The following is a 22259-nucleotide window of genomic DNA, read 5'->3' on the forward strand; positions in this document are numbered from 1 at the left end:
ATATATATATAATGTTTCATTATTTTATGCATTAAAGGCACATTAAAAAGTATTCCCTTTAGTTAAATATGAGATTTTCCATGGTTATTTACTTAGCTAGTGACAAGTGATAAAAGACCAATAAGGTGTGGTACACACCTGTAATCCCAGCCCTCTACAGAGGCTGAGACAGAAGGACTATGAGGCCAGTCTGAGCTACATAGTGAGTGTGAGGCAAGGTTGGATTACATAGGGAGACCCCATTTCAAAAAAAAAAAAATAAAACAAAGTACATGAGAAAAAAAGGGGCAAGTTTACTTGAAAGTTTTTCTCATTCCAAAGAACGCTAACTATGCTAGGAAGACTGCTCTAAATATGTAAATGAAATGTCTAAAGTTATAGATAGACCAGGAATCAGTTCTGTAGTATTGGTGGGGGAGAAATCACATAGGTAAATTCTCTGTTACAAAAAAAGGAAATAAAACTGGATAGCTCCCTTATGCTTTCAATCAATTCTGCAAGACCACCTGTTATCATTTCCCCACTCTTCAAGAAAAACTGAATAAATTAATCAGCAGAAGATAGCTGCTCAGCTTTGGCTATTATTGCCATAATACACTGTACACTTCAACAGCAAGGTACACCAGTCTAAGGAGTGGAGTAGGCAGGTTATACCGAAACCAAGCAAGGTATAAAATATTCCTCATATGGACAACTTTTCTTTGGGAAAATCTGAACTGTGGGATACATACACAGGGGTTGCCAGCTGAGTAGTTAAGTTTTCAGGTTAATTACACTGAATTTTAAGTTAAGATCCAAATACTCTCTTTAGAGTTAACAAACCCAAAGTCAAACTTCTATATTATAATCCAAAGCACATAAAGAGAAGCCTTGTGTTATGCTCTGTATTGTTATTTGTTACATAAAGATGTTTTATCTGTAAATAAAGGAACTAGGGGAACAGGCAAATAAACAAAGAAAGGAAACTTTGCTTCTGTTTTTTTGTTTCTTTGTCTACAGTGCTGGTGATCAAACTCAAGACCCTGGGCATGCTACATCCCCAGCTCCTGTTCTTTAATGGAGTTAATTCCATTCCATTCTACTCCTACCTGTAACAGTGCTGGCCAACAGAAATAAAATGTGAGCCATAAATATGAACTACATAGGTGATTTAAAATTTTCTAGCAGCTACATTAAAAAATTAACTTTAAATTTAACATATTTTATTTAATCCAATTCATCAAAATATTCAATATTCACATTCTTATGGTCAGTATAAAAATTAAGTTACTTTACTTCTTTTGTACTAAGTCTTTGAAATATGGCATGTATTTGCTCTTATAGCACGTATCAGTTCGCTCTAGCAACACTAAGTTCTCAGCTACTAACACTGCATGGTACAGATCTATATATTTGGAAAGTTCTATATTACATTATTAAAACAATAAATTATTTATACACCTGAGACTCTCAGATGGTAGGGATAGATTATATGATAGAAAGATAGATTGAGTATAGAGCAGTAACAATTTAAGATAACACAAAGGAAAGGAGAATTGGGCAGAATTAACTATGTAATCCATTTTGCAACTTTATAAACAACCTAATTTAAACTAAGTTCTTTACTTTGGTACAAATTAATTGGGACTGTGGCAGGAAGGGGATCAATTTAAGTACAGCATAGAGCCTTTCCTAGTGTAGACCCGGGTTTCTGACAGTTAAAGAACACAACTGTTTCTGTTTTGCATTAGGAAAAAAAAAAAAAAAAAAAAAAAGAGCTAAGGTAAAAATGAATCCAAAATCTCCAAAATCCCTGATTCTTGTTAGAATCAGAAAAGTAAATACCAAGTTAATGAAAACTCTCACACAGCCTTCCACATACAATTTTCTGTCAGTGATCAACCTGTTCAGGAAAATCCTCTCTCGCTTGTAATGATTAAGTATTCCAAATGACGGATATTTTTCCATCAAACGCTTCTTTAGTTTCCCGTCATGTGAATCTCCTGTAACAACCCTGGGTTGTGCCCTTCTCTCTCATTTGGGTTACTTGACAGCTTCCCCAACTTGTCTCCCTGATGCCATCCATTCTATCACGCCCCCTACCAGATTACTCTTTCTAAAATAGACTACTCTTGGGCTGAGGGGTGTGGCTCAGTTGGTAGAGTGCTTGCTAGGCAAGTGCAAGGCCCTGCGCTCCAACCCCCATACTGTAAATAAAATAAAAATACACACACAAACTCATGAGACTGTTCGCTCCTCAAATACATCTTCAAAATTGCACAGTGCCTGTGATATCAAGCTCCTTATGCTAAAATACAAAGATCTTCATAAAGAAGTTCTTATCCTTTCTAACCTTTCTCTCACTAGAAAGACTCCAGGGAGCCGGGCTTTGAGACTTGACTGAGGCTAAGTCATTACACGAATTATTATCCTCTACCATTCAACGTTCACTTCTACCATGTTTTTATCTGGTTCCTTTTATATCTTATCTCCCAAGATAATACAAGTTTCTAGAGAAAAGAAACTCTGTACTCTATTCCCCAGAGAAATTAAAGCAGTAAACGAGTAAATCACAAAGTGTTCTTAAATATTTAAATTCAGACTGGCAGAATTTGATATTAAAAAACTGTATCAATTTTGATTAAGAATAGTTAGTAAATTCTGGAAAATTCTGAAATGCTAATAGCATTACCAATGCAGACATCAATTTTTCCTTTAATTGCAGCTTCATGGAGAGGAGTATAATTCCAATTATCTCGAGCATTTGGGTCTGCACCATGTTGCAAAAGGAGATTGACTACTTCAGCATGACCAAAAGAACACGCATTATGAAGAGGAATAAGCCCCCCATCATCACGTGCTTGGACATTTGCACCATTGTGAAGCAAATATTCTACCACGTCTTTCCGCCCAAAACCTAGAAGAAAACAAATAACACATTTAAATTCACCAAGGAAATTAAATTAGAATCAGTAAGTACAAGCTATACTAAAATGATCGGGGAAAGAAAACAACAGGTTCAACAAATCAAGGATTAATTCTTAGCTACATCCCCAGACCAGGAATTAACTTTAGATTCTTATTGAAAAGGTGACCTGAAATACTATCAGTAATGAATCTTAATAATAAAGCCAAAGGGGTTCTCTCTACTAAATGGTCTTAGTACCTTAGTAGTGTCTTAGTTGATCTTGCTACTAATTTCAGAGGAAGATTACAAAATTAGTGGTCCAAGCTTAAACTTCAACTGTTTCCCACTATAAAATAGCATTTCTAGTTACGAATAGAGTTCTGCATATTTAGTGTGCACAATTTTGGGTGTTCAACATATATAACTTAAATATGTAAATGATTACCTTATGAAGCAGTGACAAAACTAACTCTTGCTAGAATCCCTTTCCCACATCTACCTCATGAAATGTTTCTGCTAAAGTAGGAGACTAAGAGATAGCAATAAAACAAGATTGGCTTACAGCTTATATTCATGTATATAGTAAGATCTGACAGAGATGACCTAGACAAAAGAGTGAATCAAATGTCTTCAAAGGAGCTTCTACACTGCCATGTACACAATACAAGCGACTTCTTCTCAGGTAGGAAGAAAAATTCTTTGTTCCACCATTCTTCCCCCAAACCAAATAAAACAAAAGTCTGATAAGTTAATTATTATGTACGGTTTACAGATTTACTACCAATGGGTTTCAATCTCTTACCATTCCCTTGATACCTTTTTAAGGCTAATTATGAAATGGAAAGGAATTCAGGCATACCTTAAAGCAGATGGAGAGGTACATATGTATGTCTGTGTGTGTGTTGAGGGAGGGGAAAAAGAACTCCTTACTATTCTCAAAATTCTCCAGAATATTCTTAGAATCACCAAACCTAAATGTAACCCTTAAGCTGCATGAATGTGGATGAGAAAGAATGGCAGTTTTTTCAGGCTGAAACTGGTTGTAACTGACATGAGTTAAAATCACTGAAGAGATTAAACTTTTTTTTTTGGGAGGGGATTAATATTGTTAAGGTTCTGTGGTCACAAACATGATTATCTTTGTATGTTTGACTCCTCTCACCCCAAAGAAAAGGCATTGCAGTCCAAGCAGAAGAAACAAAATGTACATGAGCATGAAGGTATGAAAGCACAAATCCTTTATAATTGCCTGGGCACAGAATGTTAAAGTAGGCAGCCAGCAGATCAGAAAGACTCTTGCACATCATGACAAGGTGCTGTGTGGACTTTGTCCCACAGACTTGTGCTTTTCAGACATCAGATTTCAATGAAATTTGATGATTTCAATACATGTTTTCACCATGTTTACTGTTAAATATCCAGTGCTGGCACACAGCTGACACAGTGTAAATTAACTGAAAATCCTCATTCTTCCCTTTCACAAGTCCCAAAAGAAAATATCCCTTTATCTGTGAGCCACCTCTTAGAAACAATTTGAAGAATACTGCTACAACAAATCAGAAGTCCATGAAGGTTTGTTTATAGTAGTGACTCCATTTTGTGTTTTTTAGAAAGGTCATTTCGGTGATATGTAAATAAATGGATGAAATGCAGGGAGATAGGTCAAGATTTTAGATGGTTATTGCTACAGTCCATGTCATAGATGATGGAGGTAAAATTAAGACTCATTTGGTGGTTAAGATGGGTTGTATTAACATGGTTGGTAGAAAGGATATACTGTGAAGCCCTTCTCCCACTGCTATTTCCAGCCTCCCAGTTCCCTTCTGATTATCAAATTTTTGCAACTATTTCCAAAGTTTTATCTACATATATATATATATATATATCTCCAAAAAATTTACTAATATTTAAGATACTGCTTACAACTTTCTTAAAATAAAAATCTAGTAAAATTTCAGAAATCAACCCCTACTGGTATGTATTTTCTTCACTGGAAGTATCAAAACTTAATTAGTTTTATTCTCATGGATAGTTAAGTCTTAATTTCAATCTTTTACTAGGTTTTGGAAATGCTTAAGTTTGAAGTGCTTGTGAGACAAATGCCAAGTAGCAGGTTCTGTGACTCCTGAACTCAGAAAACTGGTCTCAGCCAGAGACAGACATTTTTGAGTAACAAGCATAAAAGACAGTATTTGAAACCACCAATAAATATTAATGAAGCTAATTAGAGAACACTGATTTTCCTGCTTATACTTCAAATTCCTTCTCTCCTTGCACTGTAGTCCTTTTTCACCTTCTCAAGGTCTCTGTACTCCCTGCTCCCATCAATTTCTTCCTTCTCTGCTAGATCATTCCTAATAGTATGTAAATGTATTCTAATTTCTTTCATTTTATAAAAAGTATTCTCCCAGAACTCACATTCTCATCTTCCTGTTCATGAATAACCCAATCTGAACCCATTCACTCTTCTCCCAAATTCAACTGACTTGTCTTCCTTGCAACTGCTTTCAACAAGGTCACTTAACAATCTCCATATTGCCAAATCCAAAGGACACATTTGTATCTGACATCTCAGCAACATTCAACAACTTACTATTTCTTCCTTCCTGAAATACCTACTCCAAAGATTCCATGGCAGTGCACTTTCCTCCTGTCTCATTCGTTCACCTAACAAGTGATTAGGGAACATGAGCTATGTTCCAGATACTTTTCCAGTGTCTGAGATGTCTAATGAATAAACTAAGTTACTGCTTTTGAGGAGCTTCTTTTCTGTGGGGATGCGGGAGAGGAACAATAAATATTAAAAGGAAGTATGTTAGGAGGTAATGAGAAAAAGAAGAGACTAGGGAATGATCCAGGTATGCATACAGGACGGGGACTGAATACAGTGGTTACTGCAGGCCTCACTGAGACAGTAACATTTAATCAGAGGCTTGAAAGAGATGAGAGTCTTAGCCTTACTTGCAAATAATAAGGAAGCCAGAGTGGGTGGAGCGGAGTGAAAAATGGTAGCATAGTAGGAAAAGAGATAAGAAGCTAGGAGGGCCAGATAAGGACACCAAATAAAGAGGTCTGAGAACCATTGTAAGAACTTCAGTTCTTTTTTTTAAACTCTGAGGAAAATGAAGTCACTAGAGTTTTGCGATATGACATACATTACTCTCCCCTGGCTTTTTTTTGGATTGAAGTAGGTGAGAGATAGTGGTAGTTTGGACCATAATTTGGTGGTTACTTGTCAGAATGGTTAAGTGGCAGATTTTGGGCAATTTTGAAGGTAAAGTCAGCATAATTTCCTAACGGGCTGGATATAGGGTGAAAATAAGGGTGGGAGAAAGAAAGAGCAAATGAGACTGAGTGAAGAGTCCTGGATGACCCCAAGGTATTTGGCCTGAGAAACTGAGAAGTGTAGTTGTCATCAACTGAGTTGGGGAAAAGTTACAGATAAAACAGATTTGTGGCAAAAATATAAGGAATTCAAGTTCTGGACATGTCATATCCCCCTGGGGCTGGTTCTACTTTTTTTATTTTGGTGAGACTGCCATTTGAACTCAGGGCTTCATACTTGCAAAGTAGGCACTCTACTGCTTGAGCCAAACCTCCAGTCCATTTTGCTCTGGTTATTTTGGAGATGGGGGGGAGGTCTCATGAACTGTTTGCTCGGCTGGCCTTGAACTGCGATCCTCCAGATCTCAGAATCCCAAGTAGCTAGGGTTACAGGCATGAATTCTTCCTCAAGAATTTCAGTTCTCTACTTTTTAGATGATTTTATCTACTCTCATGGTCTTAAATATCACCTAGATCAAATTTAAACCTCTAGTCTAAATACCAGAATGTTTACTTGACCTATCTTCTCCTTGATCCTTCAAGGTATCTCAAACACAACGGGTTCCTAGCTTCTGTCCATGTCTACTGACACTGCCATATTTCAACTAACATCACCTCCAGCCTGAACTACCTAAGTAGTCTTGTAAGTGGGCTTCTTGTTCCCCACTTCTTTTCAAACAAGTATCAAGAGCCAAGTGTGATGGTGCACAACTAATCCTAACTCTTAGGAGGTCAAGACAGGAAGATCATGAGTTCAAAGCCAATCTGGGATACACAGTGAGACCCAGTCTCAAAAAACTCAACCAAAAACCCAAAACCAAAAACAAGCAACAACAAATCCTATCACTTTGCTTTTAAAATAATTCACTGGCTTCCAACTGATGCTCTTAGAGTAAAACTCAAATACTTTACAGTAGTCTACAGGCCCCCTGGGTGAACTGGCCTTTACTACTGTCTCTAACTTTGTTTCATACCCTCTTCACACCCCCAGCCATGATCCAGTGTTCTTGGGTTTCTCAAGTATGCCACAGACTTGGCAAATGCTGCCTTTCCTCTTGGAATGCTGTGCTCTTGGACACAACATCCCTCACTTCTACTTACTGACTAGTCTCTAAAATGTCACCACCTAAATAAGACCATACTGCCCACCTACAATTTTCCTATCTTACCACTATTTGGTCTTTCTCCTCTCCTTTAGAATGAAAGCTCCTTAAGAGAGATTTCTGGGGCTGGAGGCATAGTTCACATGGGAAAGCACCTGCCTAGGAAGTGTGAAGCCCTGAATTCAAAACCTAGCACTGTCCAAAAAAAAAAAAAAAAAAAAAAAAAAGAAAGAAAGAAGAAAAGGGATTTTTGTCTTTGTTGTTTGCAGTTTACTAAAATTTGTAATTGTTTACTTATCTCCTGGACACTCATTGTCACTCGTTTTTGAGATAGGATCTTGCTATCTAAGCCCAGGCTGGCTTTCAACTCTCATTCTTCCTGCCTTAGCATCTTGACTGCTGGGACTGCAGGTGTGCACCACTGTGCCCAGCTCCTATACTCTTAATTGCATAAAGAGCAAGAGCCATGCACATCTTAGTTCATTACTACTACCCCTATGTCCTCCAGAAGCCAAGGAGGAAAATGGCACACCTATTGTCACTAGCCCCAATTTTGGCTCTCTTTATTACTCCACAGGCATATTGATATTGTCCTTCCCATGTAGGTCATCCACTGTTGCCCCATCCCAACCATTCAGCGCCAACCTGGAGGAAATGCTTTTAGAAAAGTCTTCCTAAATTGGAGAGTAAGAGGAATCAGAATAAAGAAAAAATAGTAAATGTACCTCTCCCTTTGTAAAGTCATTTGATATACCCACTTTTACAAAAAAGATCCCTATTTCCTCAGTGGTAATAACACTAAGGTAGTAAAAATTGGGACTTAGAAGCTAACTTTCTACATTCCCCTTAAAAGAGAGTTTAGCGGGGCTAGAAATACCTGAAGCAGAACATCCAGTTATTAAAAGAGACCATGTCAACTGGGAAGATATCTGTTCCAAAGGAGTGATGATCTAGCTGAAGGCCAAGTAGTCACCTTGTCAAACTATCACAGGAAAGGGCTGGAGCTATGGCTCAAGCAGTATTAAAGCTGCTTACCTATGAAGTGCAAAGCCTTCAGTTTAAACCCCACTCCCATCAAAAAAAAAAAAAAGTTCCCTAGCTATTAAGACGTCTAAAACCAGCTAGTGGTGGTGGTGCACTCCTGTAATCCCAGCATTAGGGATGCAGAGGCAGTAGAATCACGAATTTGAGGCCAGCCTGCACTACACAGCAAGATCCTGGGTCTCAAAACAACAGCAAGCCAGAATGGAGACTGACTAGTAGAGATCAGCATGCTTTTAAAAAAAACATTTTTATTAGTATATATTAGTTGTAGAGGGGGATTCATTGTGGCATTTACATACATGTTTACAATGTATGTTAACTGGACTCACTCCCTCTATCATTCTCCTTCATTCCCCCCCACCCTCCGTTCTTAGACAAATTCAACAGGTTTCATTGTCCTATTTTCATACACATATACAAAGTACATCCACTAATTGACCTTCCTTCACGTTCTCCTTTTACCTTCCCACTGGTATCCATTCCTAGACAGGACCTGTTTTATTTTTCTGTCCTTCAGTTTTTAAAGTATATATTGATTATTTTAGGGGGTTTCACCATGGTATTTCACAAATGCGTATGTTGTAATTTAATTAGATCAACCCCCTCTACTATTCCTTCTCAAATGTTCCCCTCCCTTATTATTCAACAGCTTTCAGTGAATTTCCTTATACCATCTTCATCACAGATACAATGTAACGTAGTATTCACTGTCATTCTCTTTTCTCTCTCCTGTCTCCCCCTAGTCCCTCAGACACTATTATAATCATGTCCTCTCCTTCTCTCTATGTATATATGTGTATGACATCACAAATGTATTTATGTATACATTTGAGATCATTACACTTTTAAAGTCACATAATAAATGAGGACTTTAGTAATATATGAGTGGAAGTAATTTGCTGAAATAATAGATAAAGAGTCTGAGATTTTAAATATTTGAAGCCACGACTTGGCACTAAGGGAAATGTAGACAGCATCAGAAGGTAGCTATTTCAAATTTAAAAATCTCCCACTGTTGGGAGTTAAGATGTTCTTCAAACTCTCAGGGGATTTTATAATCCCTCATGGAATCCTCATTCTTATGGTCTCAAGAATAATTCAAAGCACTTCTGCTAAATACCCATTTCTTAAAGAAAAAACAGCTTTACAGGGTATATTTTAATCTGTTCTCACTGGTCAGGTGGAACATAACAGGCATATCCTAAGAGTCAATGTCAACCTCCATATCCTATGATCTCTTTACAAAGGAATCAGAAGCCTCAAGTTGATAGTCATGGATGCTCTGAAGACAGTTTATTCTGTAATTATGGACAAAACACTCATCTCCAAACACTGACATATATATGAAAATCCTGACAAAATCATACAGCAAGTATGAATCTATTGTGAAGCACTGAGGGTGGAGCAAAGACTCTATCTGGAAAGTATATTTGTGGATCAATAAACTTAGTACCATGGCTGGTATTATGTTCATGCATGGTGGTACATGCCTATAATCCCAGCAACCAAGAGGCTGAGGCAGGAGTATCTTGAGTTTGAGGCCAGGTTGGGGTATATGGTGAGTTCAAGGCCAGCCTGAGCTGCATGGCCACATCCTGTCTCAAAACAACAAAACAAAACAAAACAAACCCAACCCTCCCCTAAACCGGTCACCAGTGGCTCATCCCTGTAATACTAGATACACAAGAGGTGGACATTTAGAGTGCTGAAGTTAGTGACCAGCCCAGGCCAAAGGTTGGAGAGACTCCATCTCAACTAATAACTTAGCTGGCACATGTCTGTCATCCCAGTTACTGTGGGAAGTAAACCCCAGTACTGCCAAAAAAATTAAAACAAACAAAAACCCAATCCCCCAAAACAACAGAGTGTGTGGATACATTTTGTGTATTACCCCTAATTATGATGCTGGGTTACAGTCAAAGAGGGAAATAATACAAAAAGGTTTTTGAGATGTTTTTTAGCATCATTTTGGAAAAGGATATAAATAGTAATCATAAAAACTATTATACCTTTAGTAGCTGACCTGTCAAAATCTTGAATTGAGAGAACCACCCCACTTTTTTGTTAGAAAAACTGTCCAGACTATACAGAAATCCTCTCTACAACATCTCTGAAAGATGCCAATCTAGCCAATGCTCAGATACTTCCAGCCAGTTCCATGGCTAAATAGACTATTAAAGTCTCTTTGACTCCTTGTAAACTTTTTCCTACTGGCCTTAAGTTTTGACTGCTGAAGCCACACTCCACTCATTCTTCTACATATATGAAGACAGTAACATGGTCTGGTCTTCCTTTCATGTCTTGAATAAGTAACTCCAGTTTCCCCACCTGTCAACTGTATGATAAATTCCAGATGTTCTAACTCTACTTTGCTCCTCTGAAAAAGAAAAATCCCTTTTATATGCAATTCACACAACTGAATATAATCCAAGTTCAGTCTAACTGGTCCAATGAACATGGAACAATAACATAACATACTACAAATCAGATGTTATCTTACTTAGCTAGGACTCCACAATGCAAGCTCACTTCCAATTTGTCATCCTTAATATATAAGTATATCATCTCTCTTTTCCTCATCGACACCTGAATTTCTTGAATCTAGTAATTTTGCATTTTCCCTACTGAATGATGCTTCTCTGCACACTCCAAAGTTTTAATAGTTGATTCCTAAGCAATGGAATTCTATCGCTTTTATTGCAAGTTCTAATATTCTAAGGGATGCCGTATTTCTTTTACCATGATGGGTACAAAAATGACTTTATCCCACAATTTCTGTTACTTCCTATTTTTCAGAAATGAGTTCAGGAAAGCAGACTTCTTTACTGATATATGCTGTTTCCTGGGAGATTACAATGTCAAGAATTTAAAATATTCTTTTCTTTTAGTACAATTAAAGGGAAAGTCACCCTACCACCGACTTGCCTGTACAATGTTTGTGGTATGTCATAGACAAAATAATCAATTCATATACTGTGTGTTTGTGTGAGGTGGGAGTGGGTAAAAGGCAGATGGAAAGGAAATAATTTTCTGAGTAATTTTTCCTCTAAGAAATAACTTTTTAAACTATACTTATCATAATCCAGCTCAATAATAAAAAAAAAAGTTAACAGAAGAAAAATTTGTTTACACTAATTACTTTTTCATTAATAGCATTTAACTCCCTTAGGTCTGGAAATGATTATTTGAACTAATTTATTTTTATCTATTTTTTTCTTTTTGCAATACTGAGGTTTGAACTCAGGGCTTTGAGCTTGCTAGGTAGGTGCTCTACTGATTGAGCCACACCCCCAGCCCTTTTTGCTCTGATTATTTTTATTTTTATTTGCAGCACTGGGGTTTGAACTCAGGGCCTCATGCTTACTATGCAGGCGCTCTACCACTGGTCTGCCAGCCCCTGCTCTGGTTTTTTTGAGATAGGGTCTCACCTTTTTTGCCCAGGTTGGCCTGGACCCCAATCCTATTTTTACATTTTTCGCTGTTGCTAGGATGACAGGCATATGCTACCACACCCAGTTTTTTTCTGTTGAGATCAGGTCTTGCTAACTTTTTGCCCAGGCTGATCTGGAATCATGATCCTCCCAAACTCAGCCTCCCAAGTAGCCAGGATTATAAACATGAGCCACTAGCATCCAGCTTGAACTAATTTTTCTTTGGGGGGGAAAGGGAAAAATAAAAAGATGAAACAATTTTTTCTAAACTGTTCTGCATTTCCTTCAGTCTGCACACATCTCTCAAAAAGACAAAACATGCCTCTCTAATAAAACATCCAAACTTTTATGGTTAAGGAAAAACAAAAGTGTGTGTGGGGTGGCGTTTTCCTCTACAATGCAAGCACAAGCAACCGCTAGGTCAGGTGTTACACAGCACCACCACCTACTATTGAACATACACATAAGTAAGACCGATAACTCACTGCAGACAAAAGAGATTATGAAATGCACTTGCCAAATAGTGAGACATGCAGCTGGGCACACTTAGTTTAAGAAAATAGGGCTGAGTGGCTCAAGTTGTAGAGTGACAACCTAGCAAATGTGAGGCCTTGAGTTCAAAACCTAGTACTGAGAAGAAAAAAATTTTAAAAAGGGGAGGGAGTAGGGTCTAAGAGTGTAGCTCAGTAGTAGTAGTGTGTGTGCCTTTCGTGTTTGAGGCCTTGGGTTCCATTCTCAGCACAGAAAAAAAATTTAAGAAAATAGATGTCTACCATTAATCTAGTAATTTAGATTAAAAAATTTATGATGCCATCTTTAAAAATTTCTTACTAAGCCAGGATTTAAATGCAGGACGTTTAAAGGTCTAGTTGAATGCAAACTCCTTAGCAATTATTTTATTATTCCTTTTTTATATCTTGAATTCTTAATTTGATAGCCTAAACCTGATAATTTGGGTAAATTATGAGGAGTGAGTCAGTTCTTAAAATATTAAGTTTTCCATTTCAACCTGAGCAACATGAAATCTATGCAAAATATAAAATACGCTTTGAAATGTTGGGACAGAACTGAAGATGGGATAGTGGAGGAGGATCAAGGTCATGAGAAGCTAATACCATAACCTTACACCTCTAAATATTACTATTTTCAGGTATGAACTCATTAATACACCAAATTCTTGAAAGGTAGCAACTAAGATCTTCCTTGGTTATTTTTATCTCATAGTCCAAGTGAATATAATCTCAGCAACGTTACCCTTTGGATTATGTATCAGTTGGTGTGACAGTTTGCAAAATCAGTTGGCTAAATGGTCAGACAGGACAATTTAAATTAGCGGAAGAAAGACAACACTGAGCACCAAAATCTCAGGCAAAATGGCTAACTTGGTGAGATTTGACCTCAGTGTGATCACTTTTCTTCCCACTGATCACAAGTTGTTTCTAGCTCTTCCAACCATGGTTCCCTCAACCTTTTCTCTTAAAAAGGTTTCCCAAAGGGACCAAACAAAGGTGCAATAGACAAAGAAAAGCATGCTTCCTGACAGTATTTACATTTTAAAATGAGAACAGGTCAAAGCAAACAAATTTCCAGTTGGTAAAACTGTAAAAGAAACGTCTATGAACTAGGAAATCCTTCTCAAGTTCTTCTGCTCATCATTCCTGCCCAAACGAACAAGAGTAATTTAAAATGCATCCCCCTGCTTTTTCAAAAAAAAAAAAAAAAAAGTTTTAAACAATCATAATATACACCACAGAAAACACAAGATTATCAGAAGTATGAGGACCCACTCCGTTTTCAAGCTCACACGGCTCACTTGAGGTTACAAAGAGTCACAACTTTCCCTCAAAGTGAAAAGCATAAAGGTTTTATAGAAATAGGCTGAGTGTCCCATCTCTGGCTCTTTTTAAATACTTCAACTAAATTTAATACTCTAGTATCATGAAGTGAACCCAGTAAATAGTAAAAGAAAACAATTCAAATTATCTAAATCTCATAATGAGGCAAAGTGAGCCCCAACTTAAATCTAGATCCAAGCTAAAGTACTTTGCACGTCTCTCATTCTATTTTGCACCCCAACTTGTGTGTGTAGCAGAGACCACACCCATCCCAAGTCAGATCTCAGTTCTCCCAAACTTGCCTTTTTCCAGTTCCACTCTGCTAATGATTGGCTACTCTGATAAAGCAATAAACGCTGATGTGTTAACAGCCCATTAGGCAACTATTACATCCTCGCATTTTATAAAAACGCCTAAAACCTTAACTCAAGGACTGTAGTGGAACTTTCAAGAGCAGTAAGTTTTGAGATAGTTTTACAAATCACAAGGTCTAATACTAAGCTTTCCCACTCTTTCTTGTGTGCAGGGGCCTTTCAGGGTAGCAAGACCGGAAGTTGGCACAGGTATTGTTGTTACTGTAAAACAAAACAAAGCCTTAAACCCCAAAGCAATCAAACAAAAACTACACACAAAACCAATTTCCAGGGCGCGGCTCGCTAGCCCCCAGCCTTAATCTCAAGCCTTCCCAGGAGAGGGCGAGATCGCCAGGACTAGAGTCCTGGGGGAAAGGTGGGGGCAGAAGAACGCGGCGAGTTTCCGGTTCGCGAACCCAGGGTGCTCAGGTGGGGTCTGCGGCGAGGCGAGGCGGTGCCGGTGCCGGCCCCGATTACCTGCGGCGAAGTGGAGCGGGGTGGATTTCCTGCCCGCCGTGTCGCGGCTGTTCACCTTCTCGGGCGTCACCAGCCTCTTGACTCTCTCCACGTCCCCGTTGCGGCACGCCTCGAACAGCTCGCGGGCGGCCGGCTCTACGGCCTCGGCCATCGCGCTCGCGCAGGCCGCGCCCCCGCCGGCGCAGCGGCGGCCCGACATGATCGTGGCCGCCGCCGCCGCCGCCAGCAGCAGAGCCAGCAACGGCAGCAGGAGCCCCGGCCCCGCGAGCAGGAGGGCGAGGCCCCCCGGAGAAGATGCGGTCAGGGCCCGGGCCGCACAGTTCCCTGCTGTCACCGGACCCGTCGCAGCCCCATGGCCATTCCGCCGCGCGCCCTAAGCTCGGCTCGGCGACCCCCGGCTGCCCTGCGGCGGCGGAGGCAGCACGAACCCGACGTCCGATCCCTGAAGCTACGCGGCGGCGGAAGCTGCCAAGGCCCCTCCCGCCAGCTCGGGAGAGTCCTGGAGGCACGCGTGACGTCACGCCGCGCGTGCGTAGTTGGCAGACAGCGGCCGGGCAGGTTTCTGCAAGGGGCGCGACGCGGAGGGGCTTGTGGGAAATGTGAGGCGAGAGCCGGTGGCGGGAGGAAAGGGGCTTCGTCCGACCGCCATCTTTACGGCTGCCGCTGCTGAAGTCTAATGACTGTGTATTTCTATTTTTTTTCTTAAGGAGTAGACTTCCCAAGATGAATTTTCTTACTGTTCTCACATTGAAAAAGAGCCCTTGAAAGTTTTCTCGATTCTTTTGGAAATCTTAGCGTGGAAATTGCCTATATTTTTAGCTTCCAAAATCCCTTTCTGCTATGGGATTTCGTTTCCATTTTCTTTACTTTTCTCTTAACGCCCTGCAACTGCTTTGTTTTTTGTAAGCCTCCGAGTTGCTCTTCTTTCACTGAGAAGTTGAGCTGCCTGAAGATAAAGGAAATTTAGAAAACCGACAAAAGTCAATCTCAGTTCTACAGTAAGGATTGGCAGGGATGGCTCTGATAATTAAATTATTAGTTGAGTGCTAATATGGAGGATCGATAGGTAAATCTACATTGCGCAGGACGTGGGCGAGGTGTGCACATCTCCAAATTAGCTTTCTCAGTTATGATATTTTTCCCCCTAAAAGTACACAAGCACACAGTTCATTTCATGCTTGACGTAGTGGTCTCTGCGTCTGATCTCATCTCAAACCTCTGAAGGAAAGTTGCACAGAGATTTCGCTAAAGTCCCGCATCTGACCTTTGGCTTGCTGACAGCAGCCCTGCCCCCACATTGACTTAACCTGTTTTTCAGGAAATCCAGTTTTTGTTTGGGAGTGTTGACTCACTACTGGGCTAGAAGAGAAAGGACACTTTTTTGAGCATTTTTAGAAATGTGAGCATTGTTACAAATATGCAATTCTGTAGTCATACGTGCTTAAAGTATCTAGTAAAATTTAAATTATGGTGCATATTAATAAAATGAACATCCATGGACACAATGAGAGGCTTTCAGACATAATGGCCACTGCTCATAAGGAATGCAACTGGTGTCTTCAAATGTTAAGGCAAATGGTGTTCCCAGATCTTGGTCCTTGCCTTCTGGGTGGAAGAATCCAAGCAGAACCCGTGGACGGGGTGAAGTGGAATAGCTTTATAGAGGGAAAGAGGAGTCATGGGGTCTGCCAGGTGACAGAAGAGAAGAAGGGCTGGGGTCTTTTGGCAGGTCTTTTTTTTTTTTTAAGTATCACCTAGAACTTGGAGGTGGGAGAGACTCCATCCCCCACCTCCACCTGTGGGCTCCTCTCACCTGTGGGCTAGCGGGAGGAGCTCTTGAGTCAAGACGGGATGCAGTCCCTGACTATCCTATCCCTAACCTAAACTGCCTCACAACCAGTAAACATACTTATTTAAATAAAATTAAAAGTTTCTCAACATAATCAAACACCATTTGCGTGTGAAATTTTTTTTTTAAAGTGACAATTGTGAATCTCAGTTAATAAGTGATGATCCAAGGTTTGAAAAACTGCAGGACTGGACTAAGGGTGAATGTTCACTTTGCAAGGCAGCGTAAAATTGTTTGTTAAGGAGATCGCTAATAATGTACACACCCAACAACAGCACGTATGAGGTTTTGTTTATCTCTATCCACACCAACCCTTGGTATTAATCAGGTGACTTTTCCCAATTTGGTGAGTATTAATAGTATCTCAGAGAGGTCTCACAATGTTTTTAAACTGACAAGCGATCACAAGAGACCTGCAAATAAAAAACATACCAAGATGGCATTAGGATGGCTACTATCAAAAACACAAACAAACAGAAAATAGCAAGTGTTGATGAGAATGTGAATGAATTAGAATCCTAAAATGGCGCAGTCATTACAGAAAACGACCTGGTAGTTTCTCAAAAAGTTAAACATAGAACTACCACATGATCCGCTTCTGGGTTATACATCCAGAAGACTTCAAAGCAGAGTTGCAAAGAGTTGTTTGCATACTCATGTTCATATCGGCATTACTTAATGCTAGCCAAGAGGTACAAACAACCCGTACGTCCCTGAATGGATGAATGGCTAAGCAAATGTGGTGTGTACATACAATGAAATATTCAGCCTTCAAAATGAAAGAAATCTTGTCATATGCTTTACCCATAGGTGAATCTTAAGGATGTAAAGCTAAGTGAGATAAACCAGTCACAAAACATAAATAAAATACCACTTGTATGACGTGTTTGTTGCTAAAGGCTACCATAACAAAATACAACAAAAAAGATGGTCTAAACCACAAACATTTATTTTCTCACAGTTATAGAGTCTAGCAGATGTTCAAGACCTGTGTGTTAGCTGGTTTGGTTTCTTCTAGACTTCTCCCTGGGCTTGTACATGGCTGCCTTCTCACTATGCCTTCACATGGCCTTTTCTCTGCATGCACATCCCTGGTGTCTCTGTGTGTCCAAACTTCTTCATAAAGGATACCAGATTGGATTGGGGCCCACCCTGTATGATTCCATTTAACTAGCTCTTTAAAGGTCTTTTCTTTAAATATAGTCACATTCTGAAGTACTTCAGGTTAGGGCTTCAACATAAGATGAGGGGAGGGGGTAAACTCAATTCAACCTTAACATGGTATCTAAAATATTCATATTCACAGAAATAGAAAGTAGAATCATGGTTATTAGGGGCTAGGGAGAATGGGAAATGAGAGTCATTGTCTAATGGTTATAAAGTTTCAGTTTTGTTATATGAAAAAGTTCTGGAGTTCTGTTGTATAACAATACTTAACCCTACTGAACTATTTACTTAAATCTTGTGATGATGGCCAGGTGTGTTAGCACACACATGTAATTCCAACAGCTGAGGAGGTGGAGACAAGAGGATTGCAGTTTGATCTAGCTTGGGCAAAGTTATTGTAGAGACCTTATCTGAAAAACAAACTGAAAATGAAAGAACTGGGGGTGTGGCTTAAGTGGTAGAGCAATGAGGCCCTGAATTTAACACTCCAGTGTTTCCTGCCCTCTCCCCAAGAAAACCCCCAAAATGGTGACAGCCTGGTAGAGTGGTAAGAGCATCTGCCTAGCAGATGTAAGGCCCTGACTTCAAACCCCAGTGCCAAAAAAAGAAAACAAAAACAGTGATGATGGAAAAAAATCAATAAAGTTGAGTATCTTTGTGATGCTATAACAAAATCCCCGAGACTGGGTACTTTATAAACAATAGAAATTGATTCCTTACAGTTTAGGTGGCTAATAAGTCCAAGATGAGGTTGCTGGCCGGCTTAAATGTCCTGTGAGGGCTACTCTTTGCTTTGAAGATAGTGTCTGAGGTTTGAACGCAGGGCCTTTTGCTTGCTAAGCAGGCACTCTACCACTTCAACCCTACCTCCAGCCCTTTTTCACTTTAGTTAATTTTTTCAGATAGGGTCTTGCATTTTTTGGGGGGAAGGCCTGGGGCTGTCCTCAGACCACTATCTTCCTACCTATGCCTCATGTGTAGCTGGAATTACAGGTATGCACCACCATGCTTGGCTTGTTGGTTGAGATCAGGCTCTTGCTAATTTTTTGCTGGAGCTGGCCTCAAACTGTGATCCTCCTCATCTCTGCCTCTTGAGTAACTGGTATTGCCTGAATGAACCACCATTCCTGATTAAGATGGTGTCTTACTGCTGCATCCTTGGGAGGAGTGCAACACTGTGCGCTCACAGAGGCATATAAGGGCAAGAGAGTGTTCTCGTCAAACTCAGACTGTTTTTATAGGGCATAACCCCTCATGGAGCCCTTGGGACTTACTCACTTACTAAAAGCCACATCTGTTAATACTGATGCATTAAGGATTAAATTCCAACACAAAATTTGGAGGGGTCACTATTATTCAAAGCATAGCAGTGTCTTTTCATATGTTTGGAATATTTATATTTCCTATTTAGTAAAATGCCAATTTGTCTTTGTCCATTTTTTTTATTGTGCTCTTTACCTTTTGCTGTTGATTTTTAGGCATTCTTCATATACTTCGGATGCTAATCCTTTTTCAGTATGTGTGTTAAAAATATCTTTTACCAATTTGTATTTTGTTTTTTCATGCTCTCAATGAGAAGCTTTCTCAATGTTTATGTAGTTGAAATTTACAGTGTTTTCATCTAGAGTTTGTGTCTCTGTTAAGAATTCTCCATCACCCCCAAGGCCATAAAGATATTCTTAATTTTCTTCTAAAAGTTAAAATATTTGCCTTTTACAGTTAAGTTTTAATCCTTAGGACTTGATATTGGGGTATAGTATGAAGTAGAGAGTAAATTTCTTTCTCTTTTTTCCCATTGGGTAACATATTTCCCTAACACTATTTATTAAGTGCTTCTCCTTTAAGAGAGCTACAGAGCCACATCAAGCTTCCATATGTATTCACAAGTCTGTGTCTGACTCTTATTTCATTCCATTGATTTATCTATGCATCTTTCCTCCAATACCATACTATCTTAATATTTAAAAGCTGTCCCTGGTCCACAGCAGCTATGAAATCCTCTGAGGTATGCATTGTAAATACCTCTAATTGGGGATGTGGGGGTAATTCTTGGTTAGACTTTGATTCTACTCCCCTTGGGAAATTCTCTCATCCATTATTTTTCAGGATTTTTGAGTTTACTTTACTTGTCTGTTTCTGTTCATGGTCATACCTGAAGAGGTTGTTGGGGATGTACAGCTTTCTTAGCTTGCCTGCAACCATGCAAATTTCAGGACCTGGAGTTTGTTTTAAGACCACAATAGTTGAATGCCTTTTTTTTAAATCCAGTCTGTGGTGTTGACTCTGTTTGTTAGTTTTGTTTTTGATGAAACAATCCCTTCAGAAACATCTGGTCAATTTGCTTCTGTCAATTCTATCTGCATGTAACTATACCTTGATTCTTTTGTAGATATAATTCTCAAACCTGATTTACTTGTTGCTTTCTCAACATTATGCTTTTCTCTCTTAACTTAATGGTAGCTATTTTCAGGCAATCAAGCTTGGAAAGGAAGGCCAACTGTATTAGGCTTTTGTGTTGCTGTGTCCAAATACTCAAGAAAAGCAACTTAAAGGAAGAAAGATTTATTTACAGAGGGTTTGGGCTATTCTTGCTTGGCTTCATGTACTTGGGCAGAATGTCATGGCAGAGATGTGCTTCTTCATCTCACAGTGCACAGGTGTTGTGGGGGAGAGAGAAAGAGAGAGAGAGAGGGAAAGAAAGAGAGAGAGAAAAGAGAGAGAGAGAGAGAGAGAGAGAGACCCACCTCCTAAAAGGGACCAAGCTACATGAGGCTGTGAGAGACACTTCATATTCTAACCAAAACACCAAACTCTTAATTTATTCTATGCTTCCTGTCTCAATCTTAACGGCCCTTTGTTGCACAAAGTTTTTTCTCTATCTTTTTTCCTTCTCCAAGAGTTGGAGAAGCTGAGAAAGGATTCAGAGGAAGTTTCAGTAATTCCAGACCCAACTGTTTGTCTTACACCAACAAGGTGAGCCAAAAGACAAGTGGCAATATGTACCCAAGATATAACAAGGCCTGTTTTGACACATCTGAACATAAAAATTATAGCAACTGCTTTTGCTCTCCAAATCTCCTGCAAAAAAAATGGTGCTGGAACAATTTGATATCCTTATGAAGAAATAAAATTTTGTCTCTGCCTCACACCATAAACCTGGAGCAAACGCAGCTAAATAAGACCTAAATATAACAAATAATAAAACTCTAAGAAGAAAGTGTAAAGGAATATATTCATAAATGTGGAATGGGCAAAGATTTTTTTAAAGGACCTTAAGGATGTGCTAACCATAAAGGAAGAAATTTGATAAACTGGGCTTTGTTCATCAAAGACACCATTAAAAGTGTAAAAAGTCAAGCCCTAGAATGGGAGAAGATAGTTAAAATATATTTAGATCCGACCACTGACTTAAAAATTCCTGGATATATAAAGATCTCATACAAATTAGCATAAAAAGAGAAAATATAGAAAAAAATCACAAAAGATTGGAGCATTCTTAACCAATAAGCATAGAAACAATTTCATTAGTCTTCAGGGAGATGCTTTTTAAAACCACAATGAGATATCAAAAAAATGGCTGCAATTTAAAGACTGACAATACCAAGTGCTGAAGAGAAAATGGACTACTGAAACTCTTATATTCTATTAATGGGAGTATAAATTTTGCAACTACTTTAGAAAATTAGCAGTATCTACTAAAGCTGAACATAAGTAAATCTCATGACCCAGAAATTCTACTTCTAGGCATATGCCCACTCAAAGACATGCATACACATATTGATTCAAGGTACATGTTAAGTACTTCATTGGCTGGGATGTAGCCCAGTGGTAGAGCTCTTAGCAGGTGTGAGGTCCTGGGTTTGACCCCTAGAACCACAATAGCAACAACTTCTGAAAAATATTTCAGAATAGCTCCAAGCTAGAAACCCAACAAGTGTCCATCAAAAATAGGATGAATAAATAAGTTGGATATACAACAATGAAAAAATGTGGATGATTCTCACAAACATAATGAAAAACAAAAGACGTGAGTTGATTCACTGAAATTTCAAAACCAGGCAATTGTCATCTATGCTATTAGTCAGGATAATGTCACCATTTTAGGGAGGCTTCACTTCTGTGTTACTAGTAGTGTCCTAGTTCTTGATCTAGGTACTGGTTATTTGGGTAATTTAATAGCAAATAAAATTTAAAGAGAACATTTACAATTATATGGAAACATTTACATTAGTTACACCTTCTGAAACTTAAAAGCTTTGCACTTTTCAGCTTTGTCATTCTTTTATTTTTTAATTAATTTATTTTTATTACTGTTGTACTAAATGTACTACTGGTGGTGCATTATACATTTACAAAAGTTCTTACAATTTATCATAGTTGAATTCACTTCCTTCATCATTCTTCTTTATCACTCCTCCCCCTCAGTTTTGCTATACTTTGATAAGAAGTTTACTAAAAGGCACCCAACCAGCCAATTCTTTCCAAGCTTGATGCTCAGTTTTCTTCTAGTCAAAACCAAGACATCAAGTACTAATCAAATAACAAAACATGTGATGGGGAAGAAACAACTTCATTGACAATCAGTGTAGAAATTGTAGGATGTATTAAATTCCACTCAACAGATTATATTTTTACTTAAAAATATCTATCACTGGAGATGATATGGAGCAAATGCCAACTTTCAATAGCAGTAGCCAATCTCTTACAAATATTAAAGAACATTTGATTTTTTTTGTGTGTGTGTGTGTGTGTGTGTGTGTGTGTGTGTGTGTGTAGTACTGGGGTTTGA

General features: G+C 38.9%; 1 protein-coding gene across 3 annotated transcripts in view; it reads right to left on the reverse strand.

The window, feature by feature from the left end:
• Nucleotides 1–14668, reverse strand: part of Tnks2 (tankyrase 2) — a 61828-nt gene extending 47160 nt beyond the window's left edge. For all 3 annotated transcript variants that reach the window (XM_074078782.1, XM_020169994.2, XM_020169993.2), the window contains exons 1-2: nt 14455–14668; nt 2672–2896 (exon numbers count right to left, since the gene is read on the reverse strand). In XM_074078782.1, the coding sequence (XP_073934883.1) occupies nt 2672–2896; nt 14455–14653 (424 nt within the window). In that variant the 5' untranslated portion in view covers nt 14654–14668. The remainder of the gene's footprint in view (nt 1–2671; nt 2897–14454) is intronic.
• Nucleotides 14669–22259: the final 7591 nt, after the last annotated feature.

This window comes from Castor canadensis, chromosome 7, assembly GCF_047511655.1.
Source record: "Castor canadensis chromosome 7, mCasCan1.hap1v2, whole genome shotgun sequence".
NCBI lineage: Eukaryota > Metazoa > Chordata > Mammalia > Rodentia > Castoridae > Castor > Castor canadensis.